Source organism: Melopsittacus undulatus, chromosome 2 (genome assembly GCF_012275295.1).
Source record: "Melopsittacus undulatus isolate bMelUnd1 chromosome 2, bMelUnd1.mat.Z, whole genome shotgun sequence".
NCBI classification, from domain to species: Eukaryota; Metazoa; Chordata; class Aves; order Psittaciformes; family Psittaculidae; genus Melopsittacus; species Melopsittacus undulatus.
The window spans coordinates 59,077,739-59,090,686 of NC_047528.1; the positions used below are offsets into that span (position 1 = coordinate 59,077,739).

Below are 12,948 nucleotides of genomic sequence, written 5' to 3' on the forward strand. Positions count from 1 at the left end.
CCCACCACAGCATGGGCTCCATTTTCTGGACAGTGTGTATACGAAATATCTGTTTGTCCTACTAACTTCTGGTATAAACCCATCCCTGGCAGTGGTCAAGGCCAGGTTGGACAGTGCTTTGTGCAACCTGGTCTAATGGAAGGTGTCCTTGCCTGTGGCAGGGAAGTTGGAACTAGATGGTCTCTAGGGTCCCTTCCAACCCAGACCATTCTGTGATTCCATACCCCACACTGGGCACACAAGAGAAAAGGATAAATCAAGGGAGCGGCGCAGAGTTCTTGTGGTTTGCACTAAACACCTTGTAGGGGAAAGTCTGACAAATAAGGAAGCCAGGAAGGGATTGGCATGCTCCTGAATCTTCTGGGAACTTTCACTCTTTTCCTCTAAAGATTTGGAAACAGTTACTCCACCTGTGGCAAGCTTCTTTCAGAGGTCTCCAGGCAGGCCATCCACATGGCTTTCTGATGGGAAAACCCAGCTGTGTTTGTGTTCTTCACAGCTAACCAGCAGTCAGGTAGGAAGCTGCTGCTCCAAATATATCTGGAAGCAGCAAAAGGCAAAGTTTCAAATCAGTAATGCCAGCAAATTTTGAAAGAGTTGTCATACCTCAGGTGTCAGCGTTGAAGAAAACCAGCTTCCATTATGGATTAGAAAGAGGTTGAACATTGGGATTGCATTATCTGATATCCAAATGCACCTCAAGTCTTTCTGTGGATTGTGTGGGCCAGCCTGTGGTTTGGGAGGTTACTCTGGACCAGGAGAACCCTGCTCAGGGGCTGCAGTGGCAGTGGTGGCCATGATGAGTCAGTCTGGAAGCAGAACCACAGAGAGGAAATGATGAGTTAAGGGTGTGCAACATTCCCTCTAATGTTGCCTTGAGAAGTAGGTTTGCTCCTTGAGAGGTTCAGCTCCCCTGTGTGTGGAAGGGGAAGGGTTGTGAAGGTAAGGGGGAGAGCGTGGCCCTGGTGACATTGCCTTTCCAGCACCAGGGAGGCTGGTGGCAACGGTGTGGCCTTGGGAAGCCCACAAAGGCCTTAAAAAACCACTGGCTGCATGCAGGGTGCTGTCCATGCAGAGCATTCAGGAACAGGTTTTTCCAGAATAAAACCCCCAGGAATGCTTTCACTCCTGTTTCAGGTCAGCCTTCCCAGTCCTTCACACCAGCTCCCCAGCTGGTGCCATAGCCCATGAAAGGAGCCCTGGGAAGGCACAGCTGAGCTATGGGCATGGTGGCGGGGACACAGTGTGCTGGGGTCAGCCAGTGATCAGCTGCTGGGCCCAGGCTGCCTAACTGGCTTCCCCACACACAGAATGTGCACAATGGCCCAAACTGGGTTGATGGGACCAAGAGCTCGTGGTGTCTCCCAGCTCTTCCCCCCACTCCCCCCCTCAGCTTCCACTCTCCCCAGGAAGACCATGGTTGCCAGTAACTGGCTGCTCCTCAGAACAGAATCAAAGAATCAGGTTGGAAAAGACCTTTAAGATCGTCAGGTCCAACTGTTAACCCAACACTGTGAAGTCCACCACTAATCCATGTCACTGAGGGCCTCATCTGCAAGGTTTCTGAACACTTCTAGGGGTGGTGATTCCACCACTTCCCTGGGCAGCCTGTTCCAATGCCTGAGCACCCTCTCAGTGAAGAAATTGTTCCTAACATCCAGTCTAAACCTCCCCTGGCGCAGCTTAAGGCCGCTACCTCTTGTCCTGTCACTTGTTACCTGGGAGAAGAGACCAACCCACACCTCACTCCATCCTCCTTTCAGGTAGTTGCAGAGAGCGATGAGGTCCCCCCTGAGCCTCCTTCTCTCCAGACTAACCCCCCGGCTCCCTCGGTCGCTCCTCACAGGACTTGTGCCTATCCCGCTGCGCGCCCGCGGAGGCGCCGTCCTGCCGCTAGGGGGCAGCCGCCGCCCGCCCCACGGGGGGCGCGCGGGTCTTTGCGGTTGAGGGTGCGGAGTGGCGCGCGGCTGTCCGCGGGCGCGCTGCCCCCGCGCGGAGGGGCCGGCTGCCGCCGCTGCCAGTGATGTCATGGGGCGGCGGCGGCGGCGGTGGCGGCGGCGGCGGCGGGAGGGGGGGGGCGGGGAGGAGGCGGCACTGCTGCAGCTGCATGTGTCTGTGGCGGCGGCGGGGCCGGGGCGTCGTCATCTGCATTCACATGGGGGCGGCGCCGGCCTCCGCCTGAAGCCCCCGCCCGGGGACACACAAAACCCACGCGAGGGGAGGCGCGGGGGGCCGCGACCCCCGCCCCGCCGCCATCGCCATGAATTCGGCGGAGCAGACCGTTACGTGGCTGATCGCCCTGGGCGTGCTGGAGTCGCCCAAAAAGACGATCTCCGACCCCGAGGGCTTCCTCCAGTCCTCCCTGAAGGACGGGGTAGTGCTCTGCCGCCTGCTCGACCGTCTCCTCCCGGGCACCATAGACAAAGTAAGTGCCCGGTTTCCCCTCGCCCAGCCGCTCTTTGTGCAGCCGGGCCCGCCGCACCCGCCGACGGGCCCCCTGAGCCGCCTCAGCCCGTGCGGGAGGGACGAGGGTCCCGCAGGCCCCAGGGGGTGAAGGGCGCGATGGGGCGGGATGGGGTTGCAGGGTAAGCCCCGGTATCGCCCCGGGGGTGGTCGGATGAAGAGTGCTTCCCCTTGAGGGCCACGGGTTCGCAAGGGTTTCACATAGAAGAATGGTCCGCTCTCCAGAGCGAAGTGCTGGATGTGCATGGGAGAAGCGTTCTCGTTTTTTGGGGGGCTATGGATCTTTTCTGGCGCGTCACGCACAGGCTGCAAACTTATCCCTGGAACTGCTGGCATAGCTGGTGCCTCACCTCGCTCGTGGGGTGATTCAGCTCATCCCTTCCAGCCTCTGAAGGACATTTTAACGTTTGACGCTTAGTTTTCTTGAAGGCTGCTTTAGCGTTATTTGGGTCTTTTACCACTTGGTAGCCTGTGGGAAAGAAAACAAATCTCGTCCTTTTCGTGTTGAAAAAGCGCGTTACAGCTCCGTTCTGCGTTGCGTTTGAGGGAAATGTACAGTGTCAGGTAACTTTTCTTGTGCTCCGTGTGCGCACGTAATTGCTGTCGCAGCTCGGCTAGAGGGGAGGGTGGTATTGTGCCTCAAGACTTGTGACAGCACTGTTGTCTCACCTGGTGCTCAACAACACGGTACATGTAGTGACTCACGTAGTGGAAAAACTTTCCTCGTAAGCCAGGATGAGGTGAGAAAGAGAAGGCTGGTGAAGGTCATCTGCCATGCTGACGGGAAAACTCCTCGCTTGAAAATAACACCATACATTTCACCTTTTGCGGCTGGCAGACACTCCGGGCGCTGAAGCCTGCTGACAATGGGCTTTTGTTACCTTCTGTGGCTCTTTTTCAAGCAGTCCGCTGACCCACAAAGTTGAAAGCCAGTGCCTTGAGCTCAGTGGGGTGCTGGACTAGGCTGTCTCCATTCTTCAGTCTGCCACCGACTGAGGTTGTTGCTTGTGTTGTACCATAGTGTGGAGGTCTTGGCTCTGGACTGGAGTCCTGCTCTATGGATGCATTAGGTCATTCCTGCTCCCCTAAATTCACAAGCAAATCAGGAGGTAGCATGGGGATACTCCCTGCAGGAGCCCGTGGTGCTGTTGATGGGTGATGGAAGTGATGAGAGCAGGCACAGTGTGTTCACAGTGGTGTGAGTGTGGGTAACTTGGGGTTCGTCATGGTGGCCAGTGGAGTTAGCTGGGACAGTTGATGCTGCTATCGCTGACCCCAGCTTTCCTCACTGCCATCTTCCCCAGAGTGGCTGTTTGGGCAATAGAGCCAAAGAGGATGGGTCCACTCCTGAGGTGCTGCGGCTTTGTGGCCATGGTATGAGAGGTGCTAACTTCTGTCTAAGTGTACTGGGCTGTAAACTGCAGCTGTGGAGCAGGTAAATGTCCTGCTCTTCCGTTCAGGGTTACATGGGTGATGTGGGGCTGAGGACAGGGACCCCTCAGCATGTGAAGCCCCTGCTTGGTTGCCCACCTGCTTGGGCAAGCTCTGCCTGTCCCTCATTGCCACCAGGCTCTCTTGCCTGCTGGCACCAGACCCAAGGAGGGTCTTGCCAGCCCATCCCACGGTGCTGCTCCAGGCATCCTCTCTGAGCACCTCTTGAAAATGCTGGGCTCTGGGCCCTTAGTTATTGGGCAGAAAAGTTCTTTCCCCTTGTGCAGATGTCAAGCCTAGTCAGATGGGGTCCTGAACTCAATTTGTGAAATAGGCTCTAAGGAGCAACAAAGTAAATAAGACGTGTTAGAGCAGCATTTCCCGACTTAAAAGTGCTTTTCTCTTGTGTGGTATAGCTAGGAACAGCTCAGCGTGAACAAGAGGCTCTCTTTTCTTTCCACATCAGAGGTGTGAATCCCTCTGATGTTCAGGCAGGAGGTTCTCCTCACGGTACCCACACCCAGAGGGGAGTTTAGCAGAGGGGCTGAGCTCACCGAGCTCCCAGTAGCCACCAGCCCCACCACCAGCCTGGCATGCCAGGAGCTGTCAGGGGGGTTTATTGTGTACCCTGTGGTGTGAGGCATGAGGTTTACATTGAGTAGTGTGTGGCTGGGACAGGAGCCAGGGCAGGAGGAACCCTGGTGCTTCACAGCCTCCACCTTCCTGAGCACAGTGCTGGATGCGAGGCTGACAGAGGTCCCTCCAGCTTTGACTTGGTGAAAGTTCGGGGAGAAATAACCCTTCATGTATTTATTTATTTAATTTTTAGGGGCACTTTACTTTTGTGAGGAGAACTGTACTTATTTTTGTGTGTCTTTCACATTGCACTTTCTAATTCATAAACACATCAGGGAGACTCATGAACTCATCTTCCCATCCAACTTTCTGAATAGTCTTTTCCTACAGACTCACAGTAATAGCAGATACTTCTTGCATGCTCTCTGCCACTGTTACAAGTCTGAGTTGTTTCCATGATATTTTTTCTTTTCTTTGCTAATAAATACATACAAAATTTTCATCCTGTCCTGTATTTTATTTTTTTCAAAGTCCTTTTTCCTACTACTATTCGTTGTGTCATTTTTATTCTTTTTTAATACTGAGTGCATTTTAAATGTGACCTTTTTATTCCTGAATGGAATTTCTGAAAGCCACCAGTTCAAATTGGACATATTTGAAGCCTAAAGTTGCAAGGTTTGTCCCACAGATTCATAGAATCATAGAACAGTTAGGGTTGGAAAGGACCTTAAGATCATCTAGTTCCAACCCCCCTGCCATGGGCAGCTCTTAAAATAATTTGAAATCATAACTTTCTAAAAAATACCTGACATCAGCAGATACTCTGGGGACTTATAGAGCTCATTTTTTTCTGTAAATACAAAATAGTAACTAAAACCAAAGACAGAATAAGGATACAAATTATAAATAAGAACGAGTGTTTATCAGTTTGGTTCTTGTTAAGATGTTTTCTAAAAATGCTATGAATGCATTTCTTCCTTTCAAAAACTGTTCAGGAAGAGGATTCAGTATGTGCAGCAATGCAATAATGCATCTTTTTTTGGCATTTTGTGCTTTTTAAAGCTTCTGGGTACCCTGAGAGTACTTAGCAGAAGAGTCTTAATAAATAAATGTTGTGTGATCGTAAAAAGAATCGAGCACTTGAAGGTCAAACAACAGATTTTCCTTAAGTCGATACAACAAATTAGTGGGTTCTGAGGCTGGTTGGTATGTTCTTTCATTAGATTGCTTTGTATTTGTATACCATCCTTGCACACAATAATGTACAGAGCTTCTTGATTGTAATGCAAATGTAGCCAAAACTTCCTGACATCTATCCTTAACAACAGCAAAGGACATACTAAATTCAGCAGATTCCTAGTACTTGAAATGAAAATACTTTGGAAAGTGATGTTACTACAGGCTGTTTCTCTTATTTCTGGGCTCCCATTTAATGTCATTACGGTTCCTTTGCATGCTGTGAGAGACCATGATGGGATAAAACAGAATAGTTGAGTTAGGCAGTGTGATGCAGCTCAATAACCTTATCTCGAACATGGCAAAGAAACAAAAGGGAGGGCAGTTATTTAAGACAAAAATAATACAAAACCACAAAACTAACAAACCCCCCAACAGCTTCCCCCACCCTGACCAAATCCAGCCCGGTCTTAATTGTTTTAAAGTGCAGAGATCTGTACTGGAAGACACTTGTCGACTTACCTGCTCTAAAGGATATGGAATTGCTGAATTCAGGTCATTTGAATGAAAAGCTGTGGGTTTGAGTTACAGGATTTCCACCCTGCATTGTAAAACTGAGTTACTTTGATGGCAGGGGGAAAGATCCATGTGGAAGCATTGCAGTGCAGTTGTCTACCACTTAGATGCTTTTTCCTCCCTGAGATAATTTTCCAAACAGATTCCTCCATTGCAGACCAATTTGACCCACTTTTGACGTTGTAAACAGAGATGAGAACTGGAGCGGGAATTTTCCTTGTCATATGAGGCTTCGCGCTCCATTAAATTTTGTTTGTACTTTCAGTTTTGGTCAGCTGTTCGACAGAAAGCATCACTTTGAGGACAGCTTTGTTCCGTTCAGGGAGAAAAGGGAAGACACAAGGGGGAATGTGATGCAGCAGCCATTTGGCACCCCCCCTACTCCCATTAGAGACTTCTGGAGGGGATCAGAGCAGCTGGTTCAGTGCTTTGAAGCTAGGGGATAGAGAAGCATGCTGGGTTATGCACACCCTGGCCCCCCTCTGTCGAACAGACCGTCCCCAGCCTTCGTTGCACCAAGTGTAGGATTGGACAACCCCAAAGCTGCTCTGCTGGGCATGGGGGTCTGATCCAAAACAAAGCTGCTTCCTCTTGCTTGCCTGCATCACCGAGGCATGAGAGGAGTGGCATGGGGCTGACCCCGGGAACATAAATACACCACTCTTGCTCATGGCTGGGAGAAAAATTCATTCTCCCTCTGGTGGATTGGGCACCAGTGTCACATTAATTTGGTTATTAATTGGGATAGGATCAGGGCTGATGGCAGCAAGGATGAGGATCTTTTTATAAATACAGAGTGATTAGGGTCGGAAGTGACCTCTGGAGATCATCTAGTCCAGCCCCCTGCCAAGGCAGGACCATCTAGAGCAGGTTACACAGGAATGTGTCCAGGTGCGTTTTGAATGTCTCCAGAGAGGGAGACTCCACAACCTCCCTGAGTAGCCTTCTCCAGTGCTCTGCCACCCTCAACATAAAGAAGTTATTCCTCATGTTGGGGTGAAATTTCTTGTGTTTTAGTTAATGGCCATTCATCCTCGTCCTCTCAGTAGTCATCACTGAAGAGTCTGGCACCATCCTTCTGGCACTCGCTTTTGAGATCTTTATATCCATTAATGACATCCCCTCTCAGTCTTCTCTGAACTAAACCTTCAATATTAGTATGATTCGTTCTTTAATGGTGGAGGTCTCTGGCTAAGTGAGCTGCTCTGAACTGTAGTTTAGGAAGAAATTAACTCTTCACAACTCACAAGGCAAATGTATTGTTGTGTATGAGTGCAAGCACTGGAGGATAGTCAGAGTCCCCAAAAGAAGGGTTCAGGTTGCCACTTTTGCCAGCCATCTCAGCATCCTTGTCCTCACGATGGGTGCAGCTACAGCTCTAGGGAAGCGGGAGTCACGTTCACTTGCTTCTGATTTCACACGGATGTAACAAGGCTAACTACTTCTGTCCTGTTGTGACAAGGTGTGACCTGAATGTGGTATTTCAAGTGTTGCAAAGGAAGAAGAAAGGGAAGGTGTTTGGGAGCCAGAGTTATTAACAAGTAATGATTCTTATAGCCCACTACCTTTGCAGAAGGCACCACGTGGGCTGTGAACTGACTGTGGAGCCCAGGCAGAGCTCAGGAACTGTGGTGAGCATCCCACCAGTGGTGCAGAGGTTACTCCTAAGGTAGTAGTTGCCAGGTGCTGGTTGCCCTTGAGCAATCTGAATTTGGGAAATTCTTCTGGCAGGATAGCTTTGCCCTTGCAGCCCCAGGGAGGCTGTCAGGGTCTGCCTGGCTGAACCAAAGGACTATCCTGCCGTCACTCACTGAAATCTGGTGGAAAGGTATTGCAGAAGCTGAAATTGCAGAGGTAGCAGCAGGTCATTGTAGGACTAGACCTGGGAGGCAGGAAGCAAAACCTGCATTTTAATGTGCATATGGTCTGTCCCCCCAGCAACAGTCCTTATGTAAAGCCTCCCAAGGAGATTATTATGCTTCTGGCAGGAATAATCCATGCTGGGCAGCTGTGCCTGCTGTGACTGCATGCTTGGGGAGTGCTGGCATGTGTGTGGATGCTGTTGCTCTAGGGTGGAAGCACTGCAAGGGTGAGCCAAGCACCAGGGGAAAGTTACCCCAAGCAATGAGTGCCCTTTTCCTGAATACATGCTGTTCTCATAAGCATTACTGTGAGCTTCTTATGGGGCCATTCAGTCCTGCCACATGGTCATTTACCATGTTACTCCTATTGCATCGTGAGAGCAGGGGTGCAGGATGCTCTGAAGGAGGATGCCTGTGCTCTTCCCATCTATGCACTGGCTCTGTAATTCATGTGACTGGGGTGCTAGCCAGAGAAACATTCTGCCTGTATATATATGTGTGCTGAGGAAGCAGAGGACTTGTGTTTGCTTTTTCCTTGAAAATCAGAAGCTGTTAATGCGTAAGGGTCTAGACAGAATTAAGTAATGGCATGCCAGACCCTGAGAAAAGGGGGCAATTAAGGGAACTGTTGGTGGTTAAATTGTTTTTGTAAGAAAATACATAAAGATAATGTAATTTTGATGGTCTTACTCTCATTAATGTCCTTTTTGCAATTTCTAGATAAATTCTTTCTATATCTGTGCATAATATGGACAACAGAAAGCACAATTCCTTAGCCCTCAGGTATCCTACTGCTACCTAGACCATCCACTGAACGCTGTGCATCTGTGGGAAAAGGAAAAACAGTGGGGATGCCACTAGCATGCTCTCTCTGGTTACTACTGCGTGTTAGCGGCTGAGGGCACCACATTGTCCACATGAAAATGTTTGTTTTCAGTTCAAGCCTTAGAAAAACTGGAAGTCTGGCTTTAAAACTGAAATCTACAAATTATATGTTTATGGGAGTATTTGTACATATATATATACACATATACATAAATAAAATCTGGCTTTGAAACACTGAGGGGAATCCAATATACATCTTTCTTGAATAATGGTCTTAATTGGTTGCTACATACTTGCTGTGATTTGAAGAGCTGAACTTTAAAATATTTCAAGCATGACAGGGCTTACAGAAATACTGTGAGCTGGCAGCATGGCAGCAGCGTCAGTCTTGCACCTTGGCTGGCTGAGATTTACTCCCTGATACTCAGCCAGTGTGACACTCCTGTGCTCACTCCTGCTTCACCCTCTTGTCGCATCTCTGTAAATGTGGTTGCTGCCATCACCTGCCACTGGTGCTGCAGGTTTGAGAAGGAGTGGCCAGCTTCATCTGCAAGAAGTTCCTGTTGTGCCCCTCCTCACCACAGACTTCTGGCACCTGGTGAGCAGGGTCCCCTTAAACTGCAAAATGCTGATTGGGTCTAAGAGCATTTTGTTCATGTCTCCATTTTCCTGCTCTGCAGCAAGTGTTGTTGGATGATGTTGGCAGATTGCCCAGGAGAGGGTCCCCACTGTAGGGCCTTCACAGTATGGAATATTTTCACCCAGAAACCACGGGGAAGAGCAGTAAAAATCATACATCCTCTCTCCACCAGTGCAGCTGTGCTGACAGAGGCATGCTTTTGTTGGCTTCGTTAATGTCACTGGGGGAAGTGGTACCGTTAGACTGGCAGAGGAATTCCCTCTCTGGCATATGTTACATCCACACTGAGGAGCGATGCCAGCATATCTAGCAGCAGAGCTCTCCCAGTGTAAACAAACCCTGAGTGATTGAACTCCTGAAGCTGAAGCTTGTGCTGCATCAAAACAGTGATGCTGCGTGGGAAATGCTGCAGGGTTTATGTGAGAAGGACTGCAAAATCCCTACCCACCAGTTCCTCTCTGCAGGGGAACCTTTTTAGATAGGGTCTTGCCAAGCCCTGCCCAAACGCTGCCCGCACCTGGGGCAGCACTTCATCTGGTTTTTTCCCCTCACTGGCTTCAGGGAAATACTTGCCTTCCTGTGGGCAGCTAATGCTGGCACCCTTGGAGCTCTGCAGCATGAGGCTGATGGTACTGCATGGGGATGGTGACCGTTGCACACTCACTGATTTCCTCCTTTTCTTTGAAATAACGAGAAAACAAGCAAAGCCACAGGAATTAGGAGTTCTCAGCATTTAGGAAAGACTGGAAAGACCATTACTCCTGCAGCTGCAACTACACCCTCTTATGTGCATACATAAAATTGTTCAGGCACACTCACGTGTGCTCTGGTAGGACTCCTGCCTTGTTCAGTTCAAAAGGTGGGCCTGTAAGCAGATTGTAATTGCAGTTGCAAAGGCAACTGTCAGTCTTCTATTTACTAAGTTTTACGTGCTTGGCATTCTCAGTTTCTTAATGCTGACTTAATGTAGTTTTTACGTGAAATATAAGAACATAACAGAAACTTGAGAAAGCAGAATTGCAGTCTGGAATGTACTAGTGCCCTTAACTCACTGTGTTTCTATCTTAGGGCTTGGTTGAATACCCACCTCCTGGGAGTCAGTTTATAGACTTTGATGGGAATTTGATAGGCGTCCAAAGGAAGTGACAAAAGTACAGTTCTTCTATTGCAGAGAACATACTGTTTTCCTCAACATTGTTTAATAAAAGTGCAGATCTGACAGGATGAACTCAAACAGCTGTATCAGGTTTACAGTATCATTTTCACAGGACAAGTTAAAGTAAAAAAGGGGCTCTAGTTGTGTAAGATTCAAATAACCAGTTTATCAAGGCTGCCACAGATCCAGCTGGCATTTTAATCTAGCTGTAAATTTTCTTTGCAAAGTAAGCTGAACTGGGTTTTTGAGGGCTTTTGAGGGCTATTTCTGATAATGGACTGAAGCAGCTAAAGCAGAACGTCAAGTGTGTTTGAATGTAGGTCACTGTTAATGAAGGCTGGTCAAGCAGAAGACCATTTCTGAATGTGTGCAGGGTAAGAAAGAGTTGGAGGAGTCTTCAGTCAACCAAAGTGCTCATGGTTCCTGGGGAAGTGTGGGCTTGACGATCAGGTAGTGAGGTGGATCAAGAACTGGTTGAAAGGAAGAAGGCAGAGAGTTGTGGTCAATGGGGCAGAATCTAGCTGGAGGTCTGTGACTAGTGGAGTCCCTCAGGGGTCGGTGCTGGGACCAGTGCTGTTTAATATTTTCATCAACGACCTGGATGAGGGAACTGAGTGTGCCCTCAGCAAGTTCGCTGATGACACTAAATTGGGAGGAGTGGCTGACACACCAGAAGGCTGTGTTGCCATTCAGCGAGACCTGGACAGGCTGGAGAGTTGGGTGGGGAGAAACTTGATGAAATTCAACAAGGGCAAGTGTAGAGTTTTGCATCTGGGGAAGAACAACCCCATGTACCAGTACAGGTTGGGGGTTGGCCTGCTGGAAAGTAGTGAAGGGGAAAGGGACCTGGGGGTCCTGGTGGACAGGAGGATGACCATGAGCAAAGCAATGTGCCCTTGTGGCCAAGAAGGCAAACGGCATCCTAGGGTGCATTAGAAAGGGTGTGGTTAGTAGGGCAAGAGAGGTTCTCCTCCCCCTCTACTCTGCCTTGGTGAGGCCGCATCTGGAATATTGCATCCAGTTCTGGGCCCCTCAGTTCAAGAAGGACAGGGAATTGCTTGAAAGAGTCCAGCGCAGAGCCACAAAGATGATGAAGGGAGTGGAACACCTCCCTTATGAGGAGAGGCTGAGGGAGCTGGGTCTCTTTAGCTTGGAGGAGACTGAGGGGTGACCTCATCAGTGTTTACAAATATGTAAAGGGTGGGTGTCAGGATGATGGAGCTAGGCTTTTTTCAGTGATATCCAGTGACAGGACAAGGGACAATGGGTGTAAACTGGAGCATAGGAGGTTCCACATTAACATCAGGAAGGACGTCTTTACTGTAAGAGTGACAGAGCACTGGAACAGGTTGTCCAGGGGGGTTGTGGAGTCTCCTACGTTGGAGATATTCAAGGCCCACCTGGACAAGTTCTTGTGTGATGTACTCTAGGTTACTCTGCTCTTGCAGGGGGGTTGGACTAGATGATCTTTTGAGGTCCCTTCCAACCCTTGGGATTCTGTGATTATCCCAAGGTTCTCAGTTCTTGCTTTGACGCCCCTTCAACTTGACACTCTCAAAGGACAAACACATGCTTGGAGTACAGGATAAATACTACATGCATAAACACCTCCCAACACAGCATATATTTTCAGTAAACATAATTATTTGCAAAAAAAGATGAGTGAGAGAGGATGAAGTAGCAAAACTCAGTTCTTAGAGCAAAATGATTCCTGAGGAAGATTAGTATGTTCTGATGGCATTTAAAAGAGGTTCATTTGTTAAAATACCACAGAAGTGACTTCTAGTCATAGATCGTGACTAGAAGTGTGGAAACATAGAAGGGTAGAAATTGAGGAAGCATGAAGCTGTGGCTCATGAGTTGGTCTGGCCCATTGGACAGTAAAAGAAGGGTGGTGGGATAAGTTTGTGCGGTAGGGCTAAACGTGGGACTGGAATTGCTGCTGTGGCTGTCATTAACAGTGGTGTCCAAGGGCAAGAGGACCATCCTAAATTACTTCATAAAAGTGCACAGCTGTCACTCTCTGTGAGGATGCACTTTGAGTTCTTCCAAAGGACTCTTGAAAGTCCAGGAGATGACTGGAGTTTGGAACACTACGCACATGAAGACTCGCTGTGTTAAGAGTCCCACAGGGGGTCAAGAACATAGGTGAGCTCTTCCTTTTGCCTTTTGCTGTGTCTTAGCTCTTGGTTAACTTGAAGGCCAGGTATCCTTCTCAGCATGTAAGAATTGTAGAGCATATA

At 48.9% G+C, this 12,948-nt stretch overlaps 1 protein-coding gene across 1 annotated transcript in view; it reads left to right on the top strand.

The window, feature by feature from the left end:
* Positions 1–2,260: 2,260 nt before the first annotated feature.
* Positions 2,261–12,948, top strand: part of ARHGEF7 (Rho guanine nucleotide exchange factor 7) — a 118,941-nt gene continuing 108,253 nt past the window's right edge. The window contains exon 1 of the mRNA XM_031046124.1: positions 2,261–2,425. Within this exon, the coding sequence (XP_030901984.1) occupies positions 2,261–2,425 (165 nt within the window). The remainder of the gene's footprint in view (positions 2,426–12,948) is intronic.